The 26962-nt window shown below is 50.2% G+C and overlaps 2 protein-coding genes across 2 annotated transcripts; one reads left to right on the top strand and one right to left on the bottom strand.

The window, feature by feature from the left end:
* Positions 1–1292: 1292 nt before the first annotated feature.
* On the top strand, positions 1293–2396 carry LOC144160878 (uncharacterized). The gene has a single exon (XM_077691991.1). The coding sequence runs from the start codon at positions 1343–1345 to the stop codon at positions 1958–1960; it is 618 nt and encodes a 205-aa protein (XP_077548117.1). The 5' UTR covers positions 1293–1342; the 3' UTR covers positions 1961–2396.
* Positions 2397–23316: 20920 nt separating this feature from the next.
* Positions 23317–24210, bottom strand: LOC144160741 (uncharacterized). The gene is made up of 2 exons (XM_077691927.1): positions 23552–24210; positions 23317–23431 (listed from the first exon to the last, which is right to left on the bottom strand). Exons 1-2 carry the CDS (start codon positions 24208–24210, stop codon positions 23317–23319), a joined length of 774 nt encoding a protein of 257 aa, XP_077548053.1.
* Positions 24211–26962: the final 2752 nt, after the last annotated feature.

A 26962-nucleotide genomic window follows, 5' to 3' on the forward strand; every position in this document is an offset into this window, starting at 1 on the left:
GAATATTGATATTAGAGACGACACTTCGAAGTACGGTTTTCAAAATGAAGTTGATATTTGAACGCCACATTGTAGAACAATAATAGTAAACAGGAATGGCATATTGCGAAAAACTATAAACAAGTATATGAAGAATGATTTTGCGAGTCTGGGATGTCATAAAATGTCGGCAGTTATAAAAACACACGATACCCCCTCAGCTTACTACAGATATTAGTCAAACACGTATAATATGTCATATCATAGCCAAAGGAGATTCCTAAATATTTTACACTGTCAGAATACAACATCGGGCCACAACTGCAGGGAACGCAAACCGAAGGGTGTAAAAAAATGGGTAGATTTAGTGAAATTTTTGTGTGCAGATTTCGAAAACATACGAGTTTGGTGTTTTGTGAGCTTACCCCTTTGAAATAACACCAAACCAGTTTATGACAGAGTGCCCATCTTGAAGTCTAATAATTGATTATCAGTAAGCGTGGTGTGTCTATAAAAAAAATTATATTTACAGAAGTACTTCTTCCAGCACCAAACATTTATGCTGCAGTTCGTGAACGCGCCCTTTATCAATACCGGGTGCTTTATTTGGGCTAAGGCGTAATAAAATGGCATGAAGGTTTCCAACCGACATCGGAGGAAGGTAAGCTAAACAAACGTTACTACTAATATTTTGGAGCACTCCAGTCCTCTCCAAATTCCCGCCCCCCCCCCTCCTAAAATTACCTGAGAGAACAAAGTTAAATTTTTCCAACGTGGCCGGTATGTTCCCGAAATGTTTCGCGATTACTGTCGCTACAAACTTTAAAGTATTCCGATCACATCGGAGCAGTCCAGGCAGCCGCTGGGCGGAATCGCTACTAAAACCACTGCATTTTTTTCGCAGCCGGAATCTTCAGCGGCACAGCCTTTGAACAGTCATGGCCCCTTCATCGTAGCATCGCAAACGTGCCGGCGGCAGAGAAATCGGCATCCGAGCGACGACAGCGTCTGCGCAGCCAGAGAGACACGGACGTCACGGCATGAACGGCTACATAAGGGCTTGCTGACCAGGAAGGGCCATCACATCGGAGCAGTCCAGGCAGCCGCTGGGCGGAATCGCTACTAAAACCACTGCATTTTTTTCGCAGGTACGTGCAAAGGCTATCGCAGCCATTAAGTTATACATTGGCTACTGGACTGCTCCAAGTGTGTGCTAGAAATGGGCGACAGACAACCCTCCACGATTAAAGAGCTTTGTAAGGCACTCGCGGACATGGCTGAGAAGTTTCAAAAAGGTCAGGGTGAATTAAAAGCAGATCTTACTAAGGTTTTTGAAACTGAACTTGGCGCTGTGAAAAAAGGCATGGATTTCATCAACAAGATGTTTGAGGAATTCAAAACCGAAATTACAGACGTCAGGAAAGAACTTGCTGATGCTAGGGCAGAACAGCAGGCGGTGAGGATAGAAACCAGCCGCCTCATGAAAGAGCTGAACGAAACGAAGAAGGAGCTCATTGATCTGCAGCAATACAGCCGCCGGGAAAACCTGGAGATAAAGGGAATACCGGAAGTTCAGAATGAGGATCTTCTGGCCACAACTACAGCCATCTCCGCCTGTCTCAAGGTTCCGGTCAAAGAATCGGATATTGATGTTGTTCATCGTGTGCCTACCAAAGATAAAACTAAATCCAACATCATTGTCAAATTTACATCACGTACAGCAAGGGACAAAATACTAAAGGAAGCAAAAAAATTACGGTTGAACACATCCAACTTGGGTCTCCCTGGAACAGAACCAATATATATAAATGAGCATCTCTGTCCTGCAAAAAAGGTTCTTCTAGGGTGTGCTCTGAAGGCGACACGCGATAAAAATTGGAAGTTGACGTGGGTGGCAGATGGAAAAATCCTGATGCGCAGAACGGATAACTCCAGGGCCGTTCACATTTCATGCATGGATGATCTTGCTCAAGTGGTATAAGAACCATTCAACTGATACGAAGTGAAAGTCGGAATATGGCTTACACCACAGCTCAAATTGAACATATGCGACTTGAGCATGGTTATCTGACCGTTTTGCACTGTAACGTACGTAGCATACGAAAGAATTTGGACACGTTGATTGCTTATGTGTCTAAATTTACGTTCAGCTTCGATATAATCGCGGTTACGGAAACTTGGCTTAGAGAGGGCGAGACAGCAGAAATTCCCGGTTACTATATGCATTCCCAACCTAGAAAATGTTCGGCACGTGGAGGGGGCGTAGCGCTGTTTCTAAGACGGAATGTAGATAGCTACTATCTCAACGAATGCACGTTTACTAAAGACGCAATTGAATCCCTTTTTGTTCGCATCAAAGGCGGTATCACTGTCGGTGTTATCTACCGTCCTCCAAACTCAAGCAAAAGCGATTTCATTTCGGCCATGGAAAGTATTTTGTTATCTACTACAACATCGAATGATTCTTTAATTATTTGTGGTGATTTTAATATTGATTTGTCAAAGGATGATTGCCCCGATTATACATATTTGCTACCTTCATTTCACGTCCAAAATGTTATCGCAGAACCTACACGAATAACCAATAACTCGGCCACTTTAATTGATCACATACTATGCAACATTGATATGAATGTATCTGCTGGTGTATGGGATGTTGCTATCGCTGACCACTGCCCAACGTTTGTGTTTTTGCCCCCAAAATACCAGAATTCGGTGTCTGATGTTCCCGTGAAACGGAAAACTCGAGTAGATTATGATCTCGTAAGAACGTTACTGAATTCTGTCTCTTTTGAAGACATGTATGATGAGGACGTACAGATAGAATGTGAAACCTTTGTGCAAAGCATTACAAGGGCAATTGAACAATCAACTGGTCAGTGTTCCCGACATAATTACCAACAAGCAATTTGTCCTTGGTTGAGTACTGCTATACTTGACGTGCTCAAAAAAAAGGATTCATATTACCGAAGATGGAAGAATAATAAAACAAATGACTACTACCATAGTCAATTTAAGTATTACCGGAATAAGTCGGTCGCAATGATGAGGAAGTCAAAAAAACAATATTACACAGATCTTATCGCTCGTCAAGGGGGTGATAATAGGAAGGTCTGGAGAATTGTAAATGATGTTATCGGAACGAGCCGGAAAGATACTGTTGTACCCGACAACCCCTCTACTGATGTCTGTAATTATTTCAATACCTATTTCACCAACATAGGTAAAATTGCTAGCAACGGACCTATCGCAGTCGAAGCTGAAGATTTTCCAATGACCAATAATGTTTTCAATAATAATACAGTAACGCAGGGAGATATAATAAATATCGTAAACCAGCTATCGGAGAATAAAGCTGTCGGTTATGACGCAATACAAGCGAAAGTAGTGAAACAAAACATTGACATTCTGTCGGTTCCCCTTCATCATATAATTAATCATGCAATTAACTCCGGTTCTTATCCAAATGTACTTAAAATTGCACGAGTTGTTCCAGTTTATAAGACTGGAGATCCGAACAATCCAAATAGTTAGAGACCAATATCTGTGTTAAGCGTAATTAATACCATTTTCGAGAAATTAATATCTATACAGCTTAAAAAATATCTCCAGGAAAATCACGTAATTTGCCCGCAGCAGCATGGGTTTGTTCCCAACAGGACTACGTCCTCGGCCGTTGTAACACTTGCTCAAGTTATAAACAGCGCTCTTCACAAAAATCAGTTGGCAATAGGAGTGTTTTTGGACATTAAGAAAGCTTTTGACTCGGTTAATCATTCAATTCTAATAAATAAACTGGAAAAATATGGTATAATTGGCAACTCCCTTAAATTCTTTGCGAGCTATCTTTCATCTAGAAAACAGAAAGTGGTAATCGATAATCACCATTCTTCATACAGTGACTTAACATGTGGTGTTCCGCAAGGATCAGTTTTAGGTCCTATTTTATTTTCCTTGTATGTAAATGATCTCCCACTCGCAATACAGAACTCCAAAATACTAATGTATGTGGATGACACCGCAATTATATTTTGCGGTGATTCTCTATCTGAAATGCAAGATACCATACTAGCTGAAATGGACAGTATCTACTCATGGTTTTTGAAAAGTAAGTTAACCATAAACACCGACAAAACTAAATGTGTCATCTTTCACTCGAGGAGAAAAGTAATTGATAATAGTTCTTTTAGTGTGTATATAAACGACAAACCAATTGAGAATGTAACTTCCTTCAAATATCTGGGTGTTGTCTTTGATTCACACCTACATTGGAAAGAACAAATACAAAAGGTGTGTAAAAAACTTGCGTTTAGTTGTTTCACGTTAACCAAAGCGCGGTCTTTCTTCCCATGTAGTATGTTACGATCTTTATACTTCCCTTTATTTCAGTGCCACATTATTTATTGTACGGAAGCCTGGGGGCTTACCTATGAAACATATTTTACGCCGTTATATCGATTACAACGACTAGCACTAAGAATAATATCATTTTCTGCATTCAACCGTCCTGTCAATACAATTTTTAAGGAATTTCGTGTACTTTCTTTTTCAACTATTCGGGAATACAAAATATCTCTTTTAGTAAACACAATTATAAACCATAACTTTCCTGTACCCTTAGCACGTTTTTCTATCCCTGTTCGGAGCACTAGGCAAGCATCCAACGCCAACTTCAACTTGCCAATGTGTCATAACGTTTATGGCGAAAGGCTTATTGAATTCTACGGTGCCAAAGTGTGGAACGATGTACCTATTCAAGTGAAAACTGCGAGGAACTTCAAATTGTCTTGCAAGATGTTTTATTTGGATAAACAGAATGTAGTTTAATGATGCGATTGTGATTATGGTGGATGTTTATACTGTTTTGTGTTTCATTTATTCTTTGCCTGTTTTTTTTCATTTTCTTTATCTTCGAAACTTGGTGGATACCTGCGACTCATTTGTATGTGTATTTTTGTATTGGACCGGAAACTAGCCTCCTGGCTATCGGTCCAAATAGTCTGTAAACCTTTTTCCTGTCTTGTGATAATAAAGCTCTTGATTGATTGATTGATTGATTGATTGATTGATTGACCCGGTATTTGAATAATGGCAGACCAAGTGCGCCTCGGCCTGTGCTTTTTATATTGAAAAATGTATTATGGTGAGGATGTTTTGCAGCGTGCAGTAGAGCAGTGACTCTGTTACGGAATGTTTTGTACTCATTCTTTACAGAAATAATATTTGTGTAGAAGTTACAGCGTGCCCACAGCAATTCTGTCTCCTTATTAGATAGAAGTATATGACTAGATAACCAATGAACATTTCATTATATTTTGTTAGATTGGTGCGTTTTTTGAGCACTACTTCTAAGTGTTCTAAGAGTTGTAGTAACCGGCAGCCGGGCAAGAGTGGAAAACGTTGCTTTATTTCCTGAGGCGCGCACTGGCAGCCTCACAGCTTAGGAACGCGCACCCAAGACGTGTGTGCCAATTTATACACAAATCATGGCTGCTGCGCACGTGCTGCCAGCCAAGCGCTGGCAGCGCGTGATAACACGATCCCGACAGGACACTCCCTCCCTGCACAATTCTAAAAACTATCGTAGGTCCAACGATCCTGTGGTCGTCCTCCCCGGTTGCTCCTCCGCAAAGGGACCACTACTTTCTTGCTGGTTGACGGCGTTACCGTGGAGCGTGCAGCTGGAGTGGCAAGGTGTTTCGTTGAGTTGCAGCAGTAACCACGTCAGGTGCATCAGGCTGTGTGCATTCAGGGTGGTTGTCTGGATGATTGGTAGACTCAACGCAGGATGGTCGCAGATTCTCAGCGTGCACAAACCTCACTTTGACTGCAGTGCACACCAAAGAGGTTAACGGTGACTTGACACGCGTCACCCTCCCAAGCCAACATTTCACCACGTCACCGCGCACAGAACGCACCAACACACTGTCACCCAAGGAAAAGACTCAGGGGTGACCTCTTCGCTTGTCAGGCAGAGTTTTCATTTTCTCCCTCCTTACAACAATTTCACTTCGAGTGTCTTGTCGTAGTAACGACATCCAGGTCTGCAGTTTGCTTCGCAGGAATAATTCCGCAGGTGTTCTTCCCGTAAAATTGTGAGGAGTTGCGCGGTGAGAAAATAAACAGTGGTATAATTTGTGTTGAAGAGACCTCGTAGTGCCCTTTTCAGAATCTTTAAATTCTGTTTGAGCAGTGCTTTCTTGGTATGTGGTACCTTGCGCTACACTGCTCCGTTAGACTGTGGTTGGTAGGGGGTGTTAGTGTGTGCCAAATAGCTGTCGATTCAAGAAAGTCTTCAAAATCTTTGACACGAAACTGCGGACCATTGTCAGTTACCACTTCCAAAGGAAGTCCATGAGCGTAAAACCAAGATCGCACAACTTCAATCGTCTTGGCGGCAGTTGTTACACCCATAGGTTTATTTTCCTTCATTTGGAGTAGGAATCTACGGCTAGCAGAAACGTGTTTTCTTTTTGTTCTGCAAAATCAAGATGTACTCTTTCCCATGAGTTTTGGAACACTTGCCATTGTGTCCAAGGTGCAGGTTCAGCTGTTGAAGAACACTGAAAAATTTTGCACTTCTGCACAGTTTCTTCGAGGGCGCTATTCATGCCTGCCCACCGTAGCATTGGCCTTGCTACAGCTTTCATTTTGGTTATCCCTAAGTGCTGTGCGTGCAGCGAACCTAAGACAACCCTAAGCAAGGACTGCGGCACAACCACGCGATTCAGCCATAGAATCCATCCGTTAGCTACGCTGAGTTCCAATTGGCGCAACCGGAATGGCTTTAACTGTTCGGTTACTGCATTTTTCAGCCGTGCCATATGATGTCACGAACGACAATCTACAGTTTGTCCTTTCCAGGTTCGCGCTCAATATATTTTGCTGTCCGCGGCAACCCGTTTAGTGGCGGAAAATTAAAAAAAATTATTCGCGGTGGTCGTCTGTGTCCAGCGGCGGTAAGCGAGACAACGCGTCCGCATGGCTGATAGCCGACCCTGGCTTATGGGCTGTATTGTAACTATAGTTGGCCACAAATGTGAGCCATCGATGCACTCGTGCAGTTGCAACAGTGCTGCCGTGCCGCCTAAGATCAAGCAGGGTTGTCAGGGGTTCATGGTTCGTGAAATGTTGAACTATCGCCCGTAATGATGCTTGTGAAATTTTTTCACCCCAAAAGCGATGCTGAGGGCTTTTTTTTTATTTGCGCATACTTATCCTCGGACGGGAAAAACGACCATAAAAAAAGCAATGGGTTTGACATTCCCGTTTTCAATGTGCGATAACACAGCCCCTAGGCCGTATTTCGTTGTTTAACACGTGATTTGCCGGCCTTTTTTTACTTTGTAGAGCTGCAAGACGCTTTTATCCGACAGCATTGTCTTGCAAGTTGCGAATGCCTCGTCGCAATTACGCGACAAATGCCATCTGCTTTTATTGCGTAGAAAGTCCTGCAGCGGTTATAGGATCATAGCCAAAGTTGGCAGGAACTCTTCTGGATATTAATTAAGCACAAAAAGGCCATCCGCTTGGTCACACCAGTAGTGTTCGGCACCTCTATAATAGACATGACCTTTTCTGCCTTATGGCGGGAGCCGTTTTTTACAATATTATGCCCCAAATACGCTATGCGCTGCTGAAAGATTCTCTACTTTTTGGCATTTACTTTAATACTAAGATTGCACGTCGAGGACAGCAGCGGGGAAAGGCAGGCATTTTTGATACGAAAACACACTCGATGTCGTGAAAAGAGCAGATGAATCAGGGGTGACGTCACAAGAAACTGGCAGAAGCACGGAGGAATTAGGCGGGAGAGACGTGTCGCCCATTACGATTAATCTGACGGACACGTCAGTCGATGGCGGCTAGCTTGACAGAAATTGTTCGACCTGAGCACGAGCCCAATCAATGATGGCGTGATGACGTGATAAGAGGTCCCACCCGAAGAGGATGTAGTGCGAACATGAAAGAAGGACAATGAACTCGATGACCTATGTGATGTCGTGTATAGCTACACGAGCGGTGCACATGGCTAATTGTTTAAGCTCTTGCGCGCTTGCGCTTCGGTGAGTAAGGTCGGAGAGTGGCGTCGTCAGTTTTCGCAATCAGCGGGTAGAGGCGTTCACTTAAGACGGACACAGCGGCACCAGCATCGAAAAGCGCTAATGCGGCTACACCTTCAACAGCCAGTTCAAACCCGCCGCGGTGGCTCAGTGGCTAAGGCGTTGCGCTGCTGAGCACGAGGTCGCGGGTTCGATTCCCGGCCGCGGCGGTCGCTTTTCTGATGGAGGCGAAAAGCAAAAACGCCCGTGTGTACGAGATTTCGGCGCACGTTAAAGATCCCCAGGTGGTCAAAATTAATCCGGAGCCCTCCACTACGGCGCGCCTCATCGCCTGCGTTGCGTCGGCGCGTTAAACCCTACAATCAATCAACAGTCAGTTCAAAATAGTTGGAGGGTGAGCAACGAGGACTTCCGCATTTATTCGTCTTTGCAGTTCTTGCCACGGGAACTGCAACCGTCAGTTTCCCTTGGTGGGTGGATTGTGGTGAGGACGCATGGGGGAAACAGAACGGGTACGCGGGGACAAGGAGCGGCGGCGCGAACAGGGCGGTTGGTCTGCAGGGTACGAACTCGGTGTCGGGCCCGTGTCAACACGAGCGAAGTACTGCTGAGGTTCATAGGTGGGCGCTTGATACCGGGCATCGTTAGAAAACGATGGCCACCGGTGGCACAACCGGTCCACGTGTCCTGGAGTACAACACGCGTAGCAGATCGGGCTGTTGTTGGTAGTGCGCCAGGGATTCTGTGTTTGAGCTGGCGGTCGGTTATGCGCCATCGTTCGCAGATTTAGCGTACGGTAGTAAGGCTGACAAGCGCCTGGTTGCAGCTGTCGGACGACTGCAGCGTAGCTTAGCGGTAGCCTTCCAGGAGAGGCGAGATGGGAGGCCACCGGTGGCGCAAGAGGAACTGCCACTGGGGGTTCCAGAGGTGCAGCCCCGGGTTCGTGATGGGCATCATTGAAGAAGAAGCAAACGGTGCAGTTACAGCGGAAGTCACGGGGGCGGACACAGGCAGTGGTTGGCCGATTGAAGGAACCGTCTCGGTAACCTGTTGTCGGACTAGGCGGCGCACAGTCGGAGGCAGTGGACCCGCACGCACAGGAGCAGTGAGGAGCAGGGAAAGCTGCCGCGTAACTTCTTCCCGCACAAACTGCTCGATGTGGCGCAAGAGGCACGACAGGTCAGGAGGCAAGGCATTCAGTTTTGATTATGCCACGTCGCACTGAAGCAACCCCGCTCCCTCCCACGGAGAGCGGAAACGGAGAGCGAATGTAGCTATGCCCATATAATGTATAATGTAGCGACAATCGAGCAGTGGGAGCTGGGAAATATGCCGTAGAAGGCGGCCCACCAGCCGTTGCGGCGCCTCCTGGGTAATATTGCATAAGAGCTGCGGCGTTACTATCGTGAGAGGCTCCGTGCCTCGTCCAAACTTAAAGTCAGGCGCCTTAGGACCTCCTGCACTCTGTCGCATAACTGCTTGTAGTCTACTTCGGGTATGAAAATGTCATCCAGAAAGCAGGGAGTGCCAGGCACACCTTGCAGAATTTCATCCATTACAGCTTGGAAAATTGCTGCAGCACAAGCTACGCCTTAAGGCAAGCGACGGAACCTAATGTTTATTGTGAGCAATTTTTTTGCTTGCTGATCAAGTTGCAGTTGCCTTTGACAGATCAATGATAAGAAAGACACACTTCTGCCTTCAAGTGTGGCCAACATATCCTCGGACAGCGGTAAAGGGTAATGGTGGACTTCTATCGCAGGATTTCCTGTGATTTTGTAATTCCCACAGAGCTAAAGCTCTGTACCGGTTTTTCTTGTAACAATGACAACAGGCGTTGCCCACTTGCTGTGCCAGTAAATCAGGACCCCTCCCCGTCACCAAAGAACACAGAGGTAATATGTGGAACCAGGCTTCCCTTTTTGCGTGCTTCTGATAAGCAGCCAAATTATCATTCCACAATAAAAAAACCGTGGCAATTTCTCGCTCTCTCGCAATTTGTCACTGTGTTTTTAAGGTTTCTTCTATACAAATAATCATTTTAGAAGCTCAATTGCAAACAAAAGTTAACAGTAAATGGGGACCCCGCTCCGTCACCAAAGAACAGAGATGTGGTATGTATACCGATGTTTCTCGCTTTTGCGTGGTTTATGTACGGAGCCGCATTATTATGCCGCGAAGAAAAATGTCGTAGAAATTTCTCGAACTGCCGCAATCTGCTGCTGCTTATATAGGCTTTACGTCCAATGGCAGAGAAGTGATCATTTTAGAAGCGCACATTGCGGACACGAGTTAACAATAAATCGGGATTACGCTCCATCACCGAAAAACAGAGACGTGGTATTGTGACCCAGGTTTCTCCTTTTTGCGTGCTCCTTGTAAGCACCACATTATCCTCCCCCAAAGAGAAACCTCGTGAAAATCAGCCACCGCTTAGTAGGATTTACCTCTGAATAAAGCCAAATAATCATTTTAGAAGCGCCCATTTCGCACGAGTTAACAGTATATCGGGGCTACACTCCGTCACCAAAGAACCCAGTTGTGTTATGCTGACCTAGTTTTCCCCCTTTTGGGTGCTTCTTGTAAGCAGCCGCATCATCCTGCCACAAAAAACACTGAAAATGTCTCGAACTACGGCAATCTGCCACCGCTAATTTAGGTTTACCTCTGATGAGAGACAAATATTCATTTTGGATACGCCCATTGCGCACATGAGTTAATAGTAAACCGGGACTACGCTCCGTCACTAACAGAGGTGTGGTATTTTCACCCAGGTTTCCACCTTTTGCGAGCTTCTTGTAAGCAGCCACATTATCCTGCCACAAAATAAAAACCTCGTGGAAATTTCTCGAACTGCCGCAATCTTCCGCCTCTTTTTTAGGTTTACCTCTGATGAGAGACAAGTAATCATTTTGAAGCGCCAATTCAGGAAATTCATTAACAGTAAATCGGGCTCACTCCGTCACTAATGAAGAAAGAGGTGGTATGTGGACCCGACTTTCCCCCTTTCGCATTCTTCTTGTGAACAGCCACATTATCCTGCCACAAACAAAAACCACTTTGAATTTTCTCAAACGGTCGCAATCTGCGACCGCTAATTTAGGTTTACCTCTCATCAGAGAAAAATATTCATGTCAGAAGAGCCCATTGCACAGATGTGTCAACAGGACATTGAGACTACGCTCTGTCACCAAAGAACAGAGAAGTGGTATGTTGACCGAAGTTCCCCCTTTTGTTGATTCTTGTAAGCAGCCACAGTATTCGGCCACAATAAAAAACCTCGTGGAAATTTCTCAATCTTTCGCAATCTGTCACTGCCTGTTTAGGTTTAACCTCGGATGGAAGCCAAATCATCTGTCACGATTTGGCCCCCATTCGGGAACCTGCGAGGGTTGTGGTACCCTAAAGCCGAGTGATGACCTACAGCGTGCTGCTGGTGATGGTGACTGACCGCAAGCTGATGTGCTCGGGGGTATTTATTTCGTCTGCCACACACAAGGTTGCCCACCGAGCCTGGTTGGGCCACTGAACTTAACGGCCAACAAAGTTTACGGTCGGGCGGAACCACACACTTGTCACACCCCTCACCCCAAGTTTGTTCGTCCAACGCAAACACAAAACGCCGCCTGTCACCTCGGCCTGTAGTGATCCCGTGGTCTCCGTAGTCGCACTCCGCTTGAACATAGGTGTTGCAGCATCGGGTGCCACCAGTGTCACTCTGCCACCATCTGTCAGCCCTGCTGGTGTCATCAGACTTGCACTTGGCGCCACAGTGGCGGGAGTAGCACCAGTTCCTGTTGCTGCGCTGGCAGCGGCCGAGGTAGCTGTTTGCTCCTCAGCGTGCTGGCTTCCTGAAGGTGCGCCTGAGGTTGCCAGTCGAGGCCTCACATGGTCAGCGTGCCGGTTCCACATGCTCCCACCCGACATGCGAACCAGTAGTGACTACGCACTGGCAGGAGAGACCACATGCCCGGCGTACCCGTCTGAACCAGGGCGGAAGTTCCTGGGGAAGACCGGAGCCCCAGAGTCCAGCAAAAGCCCAGGATGTCAACCTCGGTCGGCAGCCAGCTTCTGCTTGAGCTCCTTCGAGAGTCCTGTAGACCGGAGGTCTGGGAGCAACACGTCCAACGGTGTCTTCACCATGCGGGCCAACATGAGCTCGCAGAGGGCACGGCCGGTGACTTCATGGGGTGTGGTCTGGTACTGAAACAGGACTCGGGCAACCTGCATCCGGAAATCAGCAGCCTTGCTATTCTTGGGCTTGTCTTTCACCGTTTGCATCACCCACTCGGCAGCCCCATTTGACACAGGGTGGTACAGCAGAACCATCATCTGCGGATTCTGGTATTCGTCAATCAGGCCAGGTACTCCTCGCTGGCGAAAGCGGGACCCTTGTCGGACACCATGACGTCTGGCTACCCCTGTGGTGTGAAGACGTGCCACAGGAGCCGCAATGGTTCCTCTTGCCGACAAGTGGTGACTGGCAGCACATCCACCCAGTTGGAGAAGGCGCCCGCCACCACCAGGAAGTAGTGACACTTAAAGGGGCCCCCGTGATCCACGTGCAGGCGGGACCAGCGTTTCTCCGGGTACGGCCAAAGGGTGATCTCCACATGCCGCAAGGCTCGCTGGTTCTCCTGCCAGACTTTGCAGCTCTGCACCAGGCGAGCAATGTCCTGATCCAAGTCGGGCCACTAAACGTGGGACTGGGCCACCATCTTGGTCTTCTCAACGCCTGGATGACCAATGTGCAGCAACTGCAGGAGCCTGGACCGGAGGCTCTGTGGAATCACCACCCTGGAAACCAACAGCAGCCAGCCCTGCTGCAGGCTCAGCTCCGCAGCTTTGTGGCTGTATGTCCAATAAGCTAACTCCTCCTCTCGGGACACCGCCTTGAACACCTGCGACAGAGCTGGGTCCTGGCTGGTCACCTGCAACACTGCCGATCTGGACAACACCTCCGGGTAAGCGTGCTCCAGCATGAAATCTTCGGCACGTTCAGCAGCAGCAGCAGGCACCTCCGGAAGGGGTAGTCGGCTCAGAGCGTCAGCAGGTTTCAGGTCCTTTCCCGAATGGTAGACGACGGGGTAGCTGTAGGCCGCGAGCCTAAGGCCCAGCGCACCACTCGAGACGATGCCTGCTCTCGGACCACCTTGTCAGGACCCAACGGTGCCAACAGCGGCTTGTGGTCTGTGACCGCTTCGAACTTCTGACACCCCAGGTACTGGGAGAAGCACTCGAAACCGAACATGTGGGCCAGGCCTTTCTTGTCCATATGGCTGTACCACTGCTCGGCAGCATGAAGCCGATAGGACGCAAACGATACATGGCGTTCCTGGCCATTCTTCTCCCGGTGGGCCAGGATGCTTGGCCAGATCGAAGTGCACCAGCATCGGAGCCTTGATTAAGAGCTCCTTGCTGTGTTGCAAAACCAAGTCTTCTTTCTTTTTCCAATCCCACTGCTGTCCATCACGAAGCAGATGATGGAGTGGCTGTAGAAGCGACGACAGGTTAGGCAGGAAGCTCCTGTAGAAGTTTACGAGGCCGAGATAGCTCTGCAGCTCCTTCTTGTTGTGGGGCTTGGTCGCCTTGAGCACAGCCTCAACTATGCTAAGTGCCGGGGCCGGGCGTGCCTAGGATATGATGTGGGCCAGTTACTCCACACTGGGGGCCAAGAAAATGCGTTTTTCCACCTTGAGCTTCAGTCCGGTATCCTGCAATCCGGCCAGGACGTTGTGTAGGTTCTGCAGGTGGTCCTCGTCATCTGTACCGGTGTCACCAGGATGTCGTACAAGTACACCGCCAAGTGCATCATGCCCCTGAACACATTGGCCATCTCACTCTGGAAAATGACAGGTGCTGAGGCCATGCTGAATGGTAGGCACGTGTACTGGAAGAGTCCCAGCGTTGTCGATATTGTGACATACTTCCGAGACGACTCCTGGAAAATCAGCTGCTGGTACGCATTCGTGAGATCAAGCTTGGTGAACTTCTGTCCCCGGAATGCGCCGACTAGACATCTCCAATGTGGGGCAGCGTGTGCTTTTCCACAGCAGCGACGGGGCTGATGGTGACCTTGAAGTCCGCGTAGATCCTTACACTGCCATCTCACTTGAGAACTGGCACGATGGGAGCGGTTAACTCCGATTACTTGATAGGCACCAGGATGTCGTCTCGCTGCAACTGTTGCAGCTCCTGGGTGACCCCGCCCTTCAGGGCGAATGGCAGCAGGCAGCTTGAAAAACCGCCACCGGGCTCCTTATGGGACATGTATGCTTGCCGTCGTGCCGGTGAATGTGCCCACCCCGGGCTGGAAGAGGGCCTTGAACTTGGTCAGGAGAGCTGGAACGTCTTCAACTGAATTTAATGCTTCCTGGTACTCCGGCAGCCGCACGCCCAAGGCCTGCATCCAGTTCCGGCCCAGAAACGTCGGTGACGACCCCTTCGTAAATATACAGGCGCAGGGTGGGCTCTCTGTCGCCCAGGCAAACGCTGACCTAGGCTTGACCCTCGACCTGAGCGAGCTGTGCGTAGTAGCTGCGCAGCATGACGCCCGACGCCTCGATGGACACTCCAGGGAAGGTGCGTCTGAATACTCTCTGCCATGACCAACACACTGGCCACCGTGTTCAGTTCCATGGAGATGGTACACTCACAGACTCCGACAGTGAGCATATACGGTGGCACAGACGACTGAAGTGTGTCCGTGGGTCACATGTCAGAAATGTACGGGTCTTCTGCCACGACATGAAGCTTAGGCGTTGTACTCGAAGCTGCTGCGCACGCCGCCGCGACCTACTCTTGGGCCAGCTTCCTTGTCCATGTGCTGGCGCGGAACATGTGCTCGACGCCGGCTGCTGCTTCTGGCCGTTCGGCGCCTCCCCTCGGCACGCCCGAGCAATATGCCCAGTTCTTCCACACGCAGAGCATTCCACTAGCGCAAACTGGCACTGCAAGGGAGGGGGGTCACCACGGCAACGACTGCACCTGCCGTGCCGTGTCGCCATCTTCTTGACTGCCGCATCCGTCGACGGTGAGCCGGCCGCACCCTCTATCTCGACCGCGTCCTTGGCCGCAGCATCCATCACCAGCGCTGCCTTCACGGCGTCGTTCAGCGAGGGGTCAGGAAGCTCCAGGAGTCGCGTCTGCATGGCGGGGTCGTTGATGCCGCAGACGAAACGGTCCCGGAGAAGCGAGTCCAGCTGCTCCCCGAAGGCGCAGCCACTCGCTAACCCTCCCTCGCAGCGCTGCGAAGTGCCCGAGAATCTCTCCTTCACGGCGGCTATGGTTGTTGAAGGGTAAGCGCTCCATTACCGTCGACGGGGCCGGGCTGAAGTGGGAGAGCATCATCGTGAGCAGCTCATCCAGCTACTTGTCATGAGGCTTGGCCGGCTTGAGGAGGACGTAGAGGAGACCGAAGAGGCGGGTTCCGCCGCTGGCCAGGAAAATGTCACGCTGTTTTGCTTCTGGTGAGTCGTTCGCCCGGGAAAACACGCGGACGTGTTTCTCGCAGGCCAGTCAGGCGGACCCAACACCGTCGAATGGCTCGAGCCTCCCGTGCAGCGGCATGGCGTAATCACGGCCGGCATAGGGGGACGGTGTCTCGACGCGTTCGGTGTCGGCACTGTCGGTGGCTTAGGTCGCTCCACGGGCTTCGTTCCTCGCCGCCAGTGTCACGATTGGTCCAGCATCCGTGAACCTTGGAGGGTTAGGGTACCCTCCAGCCCAGTTACGACCTACAGCGTGCTTGTGATGACGGTGCTGACCGCGAGCTGCTGTGCTCGGCGGTGTTTATTCGCCAGCGACGCACAGTGTTTCCCACAGAGCCTGTCCGGGCCACCGAACCTAGCCGGCGACGAAATTAAGAGCCAGGTGGTGCCACGAAGTTGTCATATAATCATTTTAGATGCGCCCATTCCGCACATACGTTAGAGTATATCTTGACCCCACTCTGTTAAAAACAACAAAGAAGCGGTATGTGGACCCAGGCTTCCCCTTTTGCGCGCTTCTTGTAAGCAGCCACGTCATCATGCCACAATAAAAAACCCCGTGGAAATTACTTGAGCTACCACAATCTGCCACCGCTTATTTAGCTTGACCTCTGATGAGAGACAAGCAATTTTAGAAGCGCCCATTGAGTGCAAGAGTTAACAGTAAATGGGGACTACTCTCCGCAACCAAAGAAAAGAGATGTGGTATTTTATCCTAGAATTCCCCCATATGCGTGCTTCTTTTAGGCAGCCACATTGTCCTGCCAGAAAGAAAAACCTCGTGGAAACCTCGTGGAACTGCCGCAATCTGCCACCCCTGATTCAGGTTTATCTCTGATGAAAGACAAATATTCATTTTAGAAGTGCCCATTCAGTACATGAGTTAACAGTAAATCGGTCCCCCTCTGGCACCAATGAACGAGAAGTGGTAATTGAATCGAAGTTTCTCATCTTGCGTGCTTCACTTAGGCAGCCGCGTTATCCTGCCGAAAGAAAAAATCTCGTGGGAATTTCTCGGTCTGCACAATCTGTCACTGCTTATTTAAGTTTTACCTCTGATGGCAGGCAAATATACATTTAGAAGCACCATTGCAAGCAAGAGTAAAAGTAAATCGGGACTCTTCTCCGTCACCAGAGAACAGAGACGTGGTATTTAGACCCTGGATTTCCACTTTTGTTTGCTCTTTGTAAGCAGCCGCATTATCCTGACACAATAAAAACCTAGGGGAAATTTCTGGATCTGACCCAATCTGTCATTGCTTATTTAGGTTTTGCTTCCGATGGCAGACAGGTAATCATTTTAGAATCGCCCATTCCGCATGAGTTTACAGTAAATTCGGACCTAGCTCCTTCACCAAACAGAGATGTGGTATGTGGACCCAGACTTCCGCCTTTTGCGTGCTTCTCGTAACCAGCCACATTATCATGCATCAATAAAAACCCCGTGAAATGTTTCGTTCTGCCGCAACCTATAACTCCTTGTGGAACAAGGTTTCCCTCTTTGGCGTGCTTCTTGTGCGCAGCCACATTATCCTGCCACAAAAAAAACATCGTGGAGATTAATCGAACTTCAACAATCTGCCACCCCTTATTTAGGTTTACCTCTGATGAGAGACAAGTAATCATTTTAGAAGCGCCTAATTGCACCCCAGTTAACAGTAAATCAGAACTACCCTCCGTCACCAAAAAACAGAGATGTATTTTGACGCAGGTTTCCCCCTTTACGTGGTTCTTGTAAGCAGACGCGTCATCCTGCCACAATAACAACCTTCATCGGAATTTCTCGATCTGCCCCATACCGTCACAGCTCATTTAGGTTGTACCTCTGACGGCCGACAAATAATCATTAAACAAGTGCCTATACCACATGAGTTAACAGAAAATCGGGACCCCGCTCCGCCACCAAAGAACAGAGAAGTGGTATGGTAACGAGGTTTAACTTTTTTGCGTGCTTCTTGCAAGCAGCCGCATTATCCTGCCACAATAAAACTTCGTTGGAATTTCTCCAACTGCTCCAACCTGCCACTGATTTTTTTAAGTTTTATGTCCGAAGGCAGAGAAGTAACCATTTTAGAAGCGCCCATTGCGCGCATGAGTTAACAGTAATACTTGACCACGCTCTATGACCAAAGAACAGAGACATGGTATGTAAATCCAGGTTTCCCACTTCGCGTGCAACTAGTAAGCAGCTGCGTTATCCTGCCACAATAAAAAACCTCGCGGGAATTTCTCTATCTGCAGCAATCTGCCACTGCCTATTTAGGTTCTACCCCTTATTGCAGAAAAGTAATCATTTTTGAAGCGCGCGTTTAGAACATGTGTTAAAAGTTAATCGGGACCCCCCGCCAGCATCAAACAACTGAGATGTCATATGTAGACCCAGGCTTCCCCCTTTTGCATGCTTCTTGTAAGCAGCCACATTATCTGTACCACAAAAAAAAACCTAGTGGGAATTTTCGAACTGCTGCAATATGCCACCAACAATTTAGGTTTTACCTCTGATGGAGACAGATAATTATGTACAGTAAATCAAGACTGCACTCCATCAGCAAATTATAGAGATCTGTTATGCATACCCAAGCTTCCGCCTTTTGCTTGGTTCTTGTAAGCAGCCACGTCATTGTGCCGCAATTAAAAACCTCGTGGAAATTGCTCGATCTCCTGCAATCTGTCATTGCTTATTTTGCTTTTACCTCTGATGTCCGACAAATAAACATGACCCCCCTGTGTCACCAAAAAACAAGTGTGTGGTATTTTGATGCAGGGTTCCCTCTAGTGCGTGCTTCAAGAACGAAGCCGCGTTATTCAACCACAATGATAACCCTAGCAGAAATTTCTCGATCTGGCCCAATCTGTCACTTCTTATTTACCACCGATGGAAGACAATTAATCAATATCGAAGTCCCCATTGCGCACAGGAGTTAACAGTAAGTCGGGACGCCGCTTATTCACCAAACAACAGAGATGTGGTATTTCGACCCCAGTTTCGCTCATTTGTGTGCTTCTATAAGCAGCTGCATTATGCTGCCGCAAAAAAACCTCGCGCAAAATTCAAGAACTGCCACAATCTGCCAGTGCACATGCCACTGCCACTCCCACTGCAGAAGTTTTACTTCCGATAAAGGAAAGTATTCATTATAAAAACAGTCCCCTTGTGCACATGAGTTAGCAGTTTATCGGGACACCGGTCCGGCACCAAAGAACAGAGATGCGGTGTATTGACCCATGTTTCCCCCTTTAGTGTGCTTCTTGAAACCAGCCAGGTTATCCAGCCGCAAAAAAAGTGGTGAAAATTTCTCGAACTGGTGCAATCTGCCCCTGCTCATTACTGTTTTTCCTCGGATGGCTGACAAATAATCATTTTAGAAGCGCCCATTGCGCGCATGAGGCAGCAGTAAATCGAGACCACGCCCCTTTCTCAGAAAACAGAAATGTGTAAGTTGACACAGGTTTCGCTCTTTTGCGGGATTCTAGTAAGCAGCCGTGTTATCTTGCCACAAGGGGAAACCTCGTGGAAGTTTCTCGCACTGCGGAAATTTGCCCGTGGACTCCGCGATCGGCTGCGGGAAGCGCGCTGTTTCTCCAGCCGTCCTATTCGGCGCGGAGCCAGGCGGAGAGGTGTAATTTTGTTAACGCCTATTCACGCCACGAGGTGGCGGCCTTTGCCTGATGTTGCGGACCATCGAAGTTTGCTGAACGTACAGAGCGAGGCGGAGAAATCGATGACGAAAACAGATTGTAGAGCGCATGCCACGGAGGCATTGAAACAGAGGCGACCAGACCACGTAGCAAGGCCGGTTTATTCCGAACGCCGTGGGGTCTCTAACTACTGATGCCAGGGGCGCGCGAGCCCTCCGGCGGGTGAGCGCGCCCGTGGGCCTGCGTCACGCTGCTGCCGCTGGCACTGTGGCTTGCCGCTACAGGGCTCCCCCCCAAGAGAGGAGCTGGTGTGACGCTCTGAGGGCCCCAACGTGCAGGATTGTCACGGTGGTTTGCAGCCACAGTGGGAGGACTCGTAGGGTTGATGTCGGCGGCGGTGACGTATGCCGACTTCAGGCGCTCTAGGGCTATGTTGTCGTGAGAGCCATTGATGTCGATGACATATGTTGACGAGTGTCGTTCTACTACAGGGAAAGGGCCAACGTAGTGTGGTTGCAATGGGCGGCGCACGGGTCCGTACCGCACAAACACATGTGTTGCCTTTTCAAGGTCCGGAAGCACATAACGTCCTCTGGGTTTTCGTTCCCGTGTAGGCTGCGGTCGGAGGTCAGCGAGGATCAGTCTCAGCGATTTCACGTAGTCCGCGGCGGAAGATGCTTGAGATGGGTACCTCAAACAGGTCGGCTGGTAGTCGAAGCTGGGTTCCAAAAACGAGTTCAGCCGAAGAACACGTCAGATCAGTTTTAAAGGCGGTGCGTATGCCCAGAAGTGTGAGGGGCAAGCGCTGGACCCACTGTGTTGGGCAGTCGTGTGCTGTGAGCGCGGCCTTAAGTTGGCGGTGAAAGCGTTCGACGAGTCCATTTGTTTGTGGCCGGTACGCTGCCGTGCGCAAACGAGTGTGCCGAGGAGGTGAAGGAGCTCGGCGAACAAAGCAGACTCGAACTGCCGTCCGCGGTCGGTGACGATGGATGATGGCCATCCGAAGCGCGCTACCCACGTCGACACGAATGCTGACGCTACCGTGGGTGCGGAGATGTCGGGTAGCGGTGTGGCTTCAGGCCAGCGTGTGAATCGGTCCACACAAGTCAGTAGGTAGCGGTAGCCTTGGCAAGGGGGCAAGGGACCGACGAGGTCAATGTGCACGACGGCGAAGCGCTCATCAGGTTGTAGGAACGTCTTTGCCGGCGGAACTGGATACCGGTGAACCTTTGCGCGTTTGCATGGTGTACACGCGTGGACCCAGTCGCGAACATCAGCGTTCATTCGAGGCCAGACAAAACGAGCCGCGATGAGTTTCTGCGTGGCTCGAATCCCAGGATGGGCCATGTTGTGCAGGGCATCGAAAAGCTCGCGACGGCAGGCTTTGGGTACGAATGGTCGTGGCTTTCGTGGTCGTGGGTACGAATGGTCGTGGAAAGCATGCAAAGCATGCTTTCCGCACTGGGCGAACAGAGTAGAACCGTGGGCCTGAAAATTAATATGCAGAAAACTAAAGTAATGATCAATAACCTCGGGACAGCACAGCAGTTTGAGATAGATGGCGAGGCAGTGGAAGTGGTAAGCGAATATATATACTTAGGCCAAGTTATGACCCCAGATCCCAACCATGAGGCAGAGATAATTAGAAGGATCAGAATGGGGTCGGGTGCATATGGCCGACATTCTCAGATAATGAATAGCAGCCTACCATTGTCGCTGAAGAAGAAGGTGTATGACAGCTGCATCCTACCGGTACTCACCTACGGGGCAGAAACTTGGAGGCTCACTAAGAGGGTTCAACTTAAATTGAGAACGACTCAGCGGGCAATGGAGCGGAAAATGATAGGTGTAACATTAAGGGACAAGAAGAGAGCGGAGTGGGTCAGGGAGCAAACTGGTGTTAAAGACATATTAGTAGAAATTAAGAACAAGAAATGGACTTGGGCAGGGCATGTAATGCGATGGCAAGATAACCGCTGGTCATTAAGGGTAACAGAGTGGATCCCTAGAGAAGGCAAGCGCTGCAGGGGGCGGCAGAAAGTTAGATGGGCAGATGAGATCAAGAAGTTTGCGGGAATAAATTGGTCACACTTGGCACAGGACCGAGGTAATTGGAGAATAATGGGAGAGGCCTTTGCCCTGCAGTGGGCGTAGACAGGCTGGTGATGATGATGATGGTCGTGGCTTTCCGGTCTGCTGTCTGCGTGGCTTTACGATCTGCTGTCCGTCGAGTGTCACGTCTTCGAGCTGGAGCGCAGTTGGGGATGTGCGAAGACGCAGTAGCTCCGTGTCGTTTGCTTGGTCAGCAGCCAGCCGGTGGAGGTCGGGTGCAATTAAAAGCGGCGAAGTGGAGGCAATGGCGTCCACGCGGCTTAGAACATCCGCAGCTGTGTTGTCAACGCCACTGACATGCTTGATATCCGTCGTGTACTCGGACAGGTAGGCAAGCTGCCGCACTTCTCGTGGCGTGTAATGGGTGTCGGGCCGGCTGATGGCGTACGTCAAGGGTCTGTGGTCAGTGAAGATGGTGAACTGACGACCCTCAAGAAGGTGACGGAAGTGACGCACAGCCAGATAAATTGCCAAAAGTTCACGCCCGAAGACACTGTACCGGGTCTGCGGTGGGGTTAGACATTTTGAGAAGAAGGCCAAGGGCTGCCACGCGCCATTTACGTGCTGTTGGAGGACAGCTCCCACAGCAGAACTCGAGGCGTCCGTCATCAGCGCGAGTGGACGTCCTGGATTTGGGTGAGCGAGGATAGCGGCGTTTGCCAGCGGACGTTTGATGGCATGAAATGCTGCCTCAGCACTGGCGTTCCAGTCCAATTCAGTGGTAGAACGCTTCCCGGAAAGCAGGCGGTCGAGAGGCTCAAGCAGAGTGGCGCAGTTCCTGATAAAGCGACGGTAGAAGTTTACCAGACCCAAGAACTGGCGAAGCTTGGTGACCGACGTTGGAGTTGGGAAGTCAAGAATGGCCTGGACCTTGTTGGAGAGGGGCCGAATGCCTGTCGCATCCAGTCGATGTCCCAGAAAGTCGAGGGCGGGAACACCGAACTCGCTCTTCGTTGCGTTGATGACAACGCCATGGGCAGCTAAGCGTTCGAGGAGAATGCGGAGATGGTGAAGATGCTCCTCTAGGGACGTACTTGCTACCAGCAGATCGTCCACGTAAGCATAGACGAAGGGCAGTCTGCGCGTCACTGTATCGATGAAGCGCTGAAACGTTTGGGCAGCGTTCCTGAGGCCGAACGGCATTCGGAGGAACTCGAAAAAGCCGAAAGGTGTTGTGATGGCCGTCTTGTATATGTCCTCCTCAGCGCCGGGAATCTGGTGGTACGCCCGTACAAGGTCGATTTTTGAAAATATTGTGGCACCGAGCAGACTGGCGGTGAAATCTTGTATGTTGGGAAGGGGGTACCGATCTGGGATGCTGGAGAGGTTCAAGAATCGGTAGTCGCCACAAGGTCGCCAGTCACCGTTCTTCTTGGGTACCATGTGCAAGGGTGATGCGTAGCGGCTGGAAGAAGGTCGGACGATGCCAAGTTCCAGCATGTGCTCGAACTCTGCACGGGCGATCTTGAGTCTGTCGGGAGCGAGACGTCGCGGACGAAAGAAAACGGGCGGTCCGGTAGTGGTGATATGACGGACGTCATGAGTCACGGGCTGAGTCCAGTCGGGTGGTGACGTGACGGTGGGGAACTCCTTTAGCAGGGCGGCAAACGGTTCTTCAGCAACTGTAGCGTAGGAAGGCGCTACGTCAGCAGCTGCTGTCGCTACGACGCCTTGAACTGAGAGGAGGGTCGTGGGGTCGAGAAGTCGCCGTCGCTTGACGTCGACTAGGAGGCCATGTTTGGTAAGAAAGTCAGCACCAAGGATGGTAGAGCGAACGTCCGCCACCTCAAAAATCCACCGAAAAGTTCTGCGAAGACCCAGGTTCAAAGTCAGGGATCGCTGCGCGAACACGGGAATGCGCGTGCCGTTCACTGCCTGGAGGTAGAAGACTGCGCTGGAGTTGCGGTCGTGGCGTGAAGCTGCCAAGACGCTGACTTGCGCTCCCGTGTCAACGAGAAACTTTTGTCCGGTGGTACGATCGACGATGTGAAACAGGCGACATTCTTCAATGGGGCCAGAAACGCTCGTCGCCGCTAGCGGTCTGGCGGGCCGTTTCCCGTCCACGAGCATGGCAAGAGGCAGTAGCGAGCGTCTGCGCCGAAACGGCGGTGGTAGACGCATACACCGGGGGCTGATGTAGGGCTGCGTCTACGAACGGCATCACGGCGTCGGGAAGATGAGCGGTCGCGTCCGCGTGACGGGCGAGCAGAATGTGTTGAGCTGTTTCGCCTCGTCGCCGCGACAACGAGTTGCTCCAGTCATTCGCACAGGTGATCGACACTGGCAGGCGACGCAGACGCACCTTCGTCGGCAGGACCTGGCGTCGTGCGAGGGGCAGCTGATGCTGGCGTCGCGGTCACAGCAGCAATAGGTGAAGCTGTGCTGGCTATTTCCATTACCTCGTCGGCCAGGGACGCGAGCGAAGGGAGATCCATGGATGACGCTGTTGCGAGGGCCATTTGCACGTTCGCAGGCAGGCGCTGCAGAAAGAGCTCATGCAGCAATGCGCCGTCCATGGCTTGGGCACGTGAGCCGAGGAGTTGAGTCATGCGCCGCAGGAGTTGGCTCGGTCTGCGGTCGCCAAGTTCTTCGGTGTGAAGTAGCTGCTGTAGGCACGTGCGCTCAGATGGTGCTGTGCGTTCGAGTAGCGCTGCTTTGAGCTGGTCGTAGGCCGTTGCAGGTGGGTTGCGTATGAAGGAGGCAAGAATGTCCGCAACCTCTTCCGCAGCAGTCGCTGGCAGAGCTCTCACGACGTAGTGGAACTTGCGTTCTTGGGAGGTGATACCACACAGCGCGAACTGTGACTCAGCCTGGAGGAACCAGATGGTCGGGTTGTGTTCCCAATACGGCGGCAAGTGGATAGCCAGGGCGGCGATCTCGTTGCCGGCTGCTTGCGGTGCTCGCTGGTTGTGGTCGTTGCTGGACATGGCTCTACAACTTCGCTGGGAGGGATATCACGTTCGGGTCACCAACTGTAGAGCGCATGCCACGGAGGCGTTGAAACAGAGACGACCAGATCACGTAGCAAGGCCGGTTTATTCCGAACGCCGTGGGGTCTCTAACTACTGATGCCAGGGGCGCGCGAGCCCTCCGGCGAGTGAGCGCGCCCGTGGGCCTGCGTCACGCTGCTGCCGCTGGCACTGTGGCTTGCCGCTACAAGATAATTGTTTGAAATTTAATATTCCATTTTTAGAGTGACAATGTTTTGGAAAGAGATTGAATTGAATTGAATTTATTGTAAACAAGGAAAGGAAAGACCACCAGCAGGCGTTGTTTGTCTCACCTAAGGGTGGACACTGGAACGCCTGGGAAACAGATGTAGTTTTAGCCAATAGGGTTAGTTGAAAGGAGCGGTGGTTGTTTGCGTAGGGATGGTTCCAAATGAGATGTATCACTCGGTTGTTGCACACGGCGGTTTGAAAGCGTGATAGTCGGTGGTTCTAGTTGTTAATTTTTAAAAGAAGATTTGATGCTGTAGGAAAGAATCTCACGTTGCGGCTAACTTTTAGATCGTAAGGCTGCGCGCGAGAACGCGGAAGTGAAGAAAGCCAGAGTTGTGCACGCCTTGGACGGGCAGTGCCATGCCTCAGAAGAAGCCGGATGTGGTGTGCACGGGGTGCGAGCACGAATACCCTCTCCATGAGACGAGATTCGAGGCGTTCCAGGACGTGGAAGGGGAGGACTTAAGGTGCAGAGTGTGTGTTCTAGCTTCAAACCTGGACCGGCTCAAGGAAGAAAATGAGCATTACAGGGCTCAGGTAGGCGCCCTACAGTAGGAGCTGAAAGGTGAACAAGAACAGAGGAAGGCACTCGAAGCGAGGTTGACGCAAATGGAGGTCAAACTGGCGACGAAGGGTTACATCCGGAGAAAGAATGAAGCAGGTCACGAGGAAGCTGTGTCGGCAGTGCTTGACCTCGAAAAGGGAATGGAGGAGGACAAAGACGCCACGGGGAAACGATCCCGGTCTGTCCATGACTCAGCCGGTGCGGGAGCAGATGGCCGCGCCGGGGGACAGCTAGGAAAACGAAGGCGCATGGTGATCGTGGCGGGGGCTCTAACTTGCGCTACTCAGAGATCAAGATCAGAGGAGAGGTGAGAGAGAACGAGAGAGTGCAGGTTGGCGTGTTCCCTGGGCCGACGGGCAGGGAAGTGTTGGAAAAAGGAAAGGATAAAAAGTGGAAAAATATGCAGGCACAGAACCTAGTGATTATCGAAGCAGGAACCAATGACGTTCTGCAGGGACGGGGCGCGGGAGTGCGCAAGCAAGTAGAAAAGGGGGTGAAGGAACTGCAGGCGCTGTGTCCACGTGTGCAGGTCTTCATGAGCACATTACCAGGGATCATTAGTATCGGTGTGCCTGTGCAAAGGGAAGTTGTAGCGGTAAACCGAGACATACGGGAACTGGGCAAGGAGCTGAGTTTCGCTGTCGTAGAAATCAACAGGAATGTCGGATGGGTGGGCCGGAAAAAGACTTTCCAGCGTGACGCAGTACATTTCAGCGGGTAGGTGGGAGCAGCCAACGGAAGACGACACCCAGCGCGAACTGAGGCTTTTATAGGGGGGCACAGACCTTTGCGAAGATTGCGCAGACAAATCCAAGGAGCAAAGAGAGATAACGGGTTGGTGCAGATTGGAGCAGCAAAACGGAAGCGGCGACGACGGCGTGTAAAAAAGAGAGGGGGGAAACTGAAGATTGCATACATAAACATGCAGAGGGGAAGGAAAAGAGAGACGTGGATGGTGATTATAAGCAGCTAGAAGACGAAGATATCCAGATATACGCTGTGACCGAGACACACCTACGGGACTTGAAAAAAACCGCTGGTAATGGGAGAGTATGTATTGGAAGGTTGTAACAGGATGGCTGGTTTGAGAAAAGGTGGATGAGTAGGTATGCTTATACGTCAGGGGGCTAATTGGAAGAGTGAAAGAAAACTGTGAAGACTTTGTGTGGGTAGAGGGATAGTGGAGGGGAGGGAGATGGCTTTAGGGGTGTCTTACCTGTGGACGGGTAAGTATAGTAAAGAATAAAACGAGAAACTAGTGGCGTGTTTAACAATGAACATCGAGGATTTGAAACGTTCCCATGAAGTACTATTGGTAGGGGACAGGAACGCCCACATTGAAGATCTAGACGGGTACAGAGACTTCAACGAAAATCTTATGCTAGATATCTGTGAGTACCAAAAGCTGATCATACTAAAGAGGGAACAAAAATGCGAGAGCCAAATAACGTGGGAGTGTGGTAGGAGACAGTCGAGTATTGACTACTGCTTTGTTTCAGAGGGAATTTATGATTGGTTGATATGGAACGACCATAGATGCGGAAGGGGGCCATAGTCTGGGCAGTGACAACAAGCGCATTAACATGAGTTTGGGGAAACGGGGGGGTGGGGGGGGGAACCGGGTTGACCGGGGCAGCGCTACAAAGTTAAACAGCAGAACCATTGTGGGTATAGCCAAAAGCATAGAAGCAGACATAGAAAAAAATCCTCGAGAAGTGTGGTAATATTGTTACGGGACTAAGGTGGACAATGCCTGACCGCCCCTTGAACCAACGACGATGACGACGACGAAGTTCCTGGCGCGAACCTTGCGCGAGCTCTGTCATGGCCACACTGTACATAATGTGAATAGATCGCTTCACTCGATCGCATCGTTCGTCTCATCTGTCTCCT

Source organism: Haemaphysalis longicornis, unplaced genomic scaffold, assembly GCF_048455015.1.
Source record: "Haemaphysalis longicornis isolate Haplotype H1 unplaced genomic scaffold, Haemaphysalis longicornis Haplotype H1 scaffold_11, whole genome shotgun sequence".
NCBI classification, from domain to species: Eukaryota; Metazoa; Arthropoda; class Arachnida; order Ixodida; family Ixodidae; genus Haemaphysalis; species Haemaphysalis longicornis.

What these genes read in the sequence shown, in the direction of transcription:
- LOC144160741 (XM_077691927.1), bottom strand. Translation starts at nt 24,210, where the DNA reads ATGTCCAGCAACGACCACAACCAGCGAGCACCGCAAGCAGCCGGCAAC. An exon ending in CCTGCCAGTGTCGATCACCT is followed by an intron (nt 23,432 to 23,551) that starts GTGCGAATGACT and finishes TGCCGTTCGTAG; the next exon opens with ACGCAGCCCTACATCAGCCC.
- LOC144160878 (XM_077691991.1), top strand. Translation starts at nt 1,343, where the DNA reads ATGGATTTCATCAACAAGATGTTTGAGGAATTCAAAACCGAAATTACA.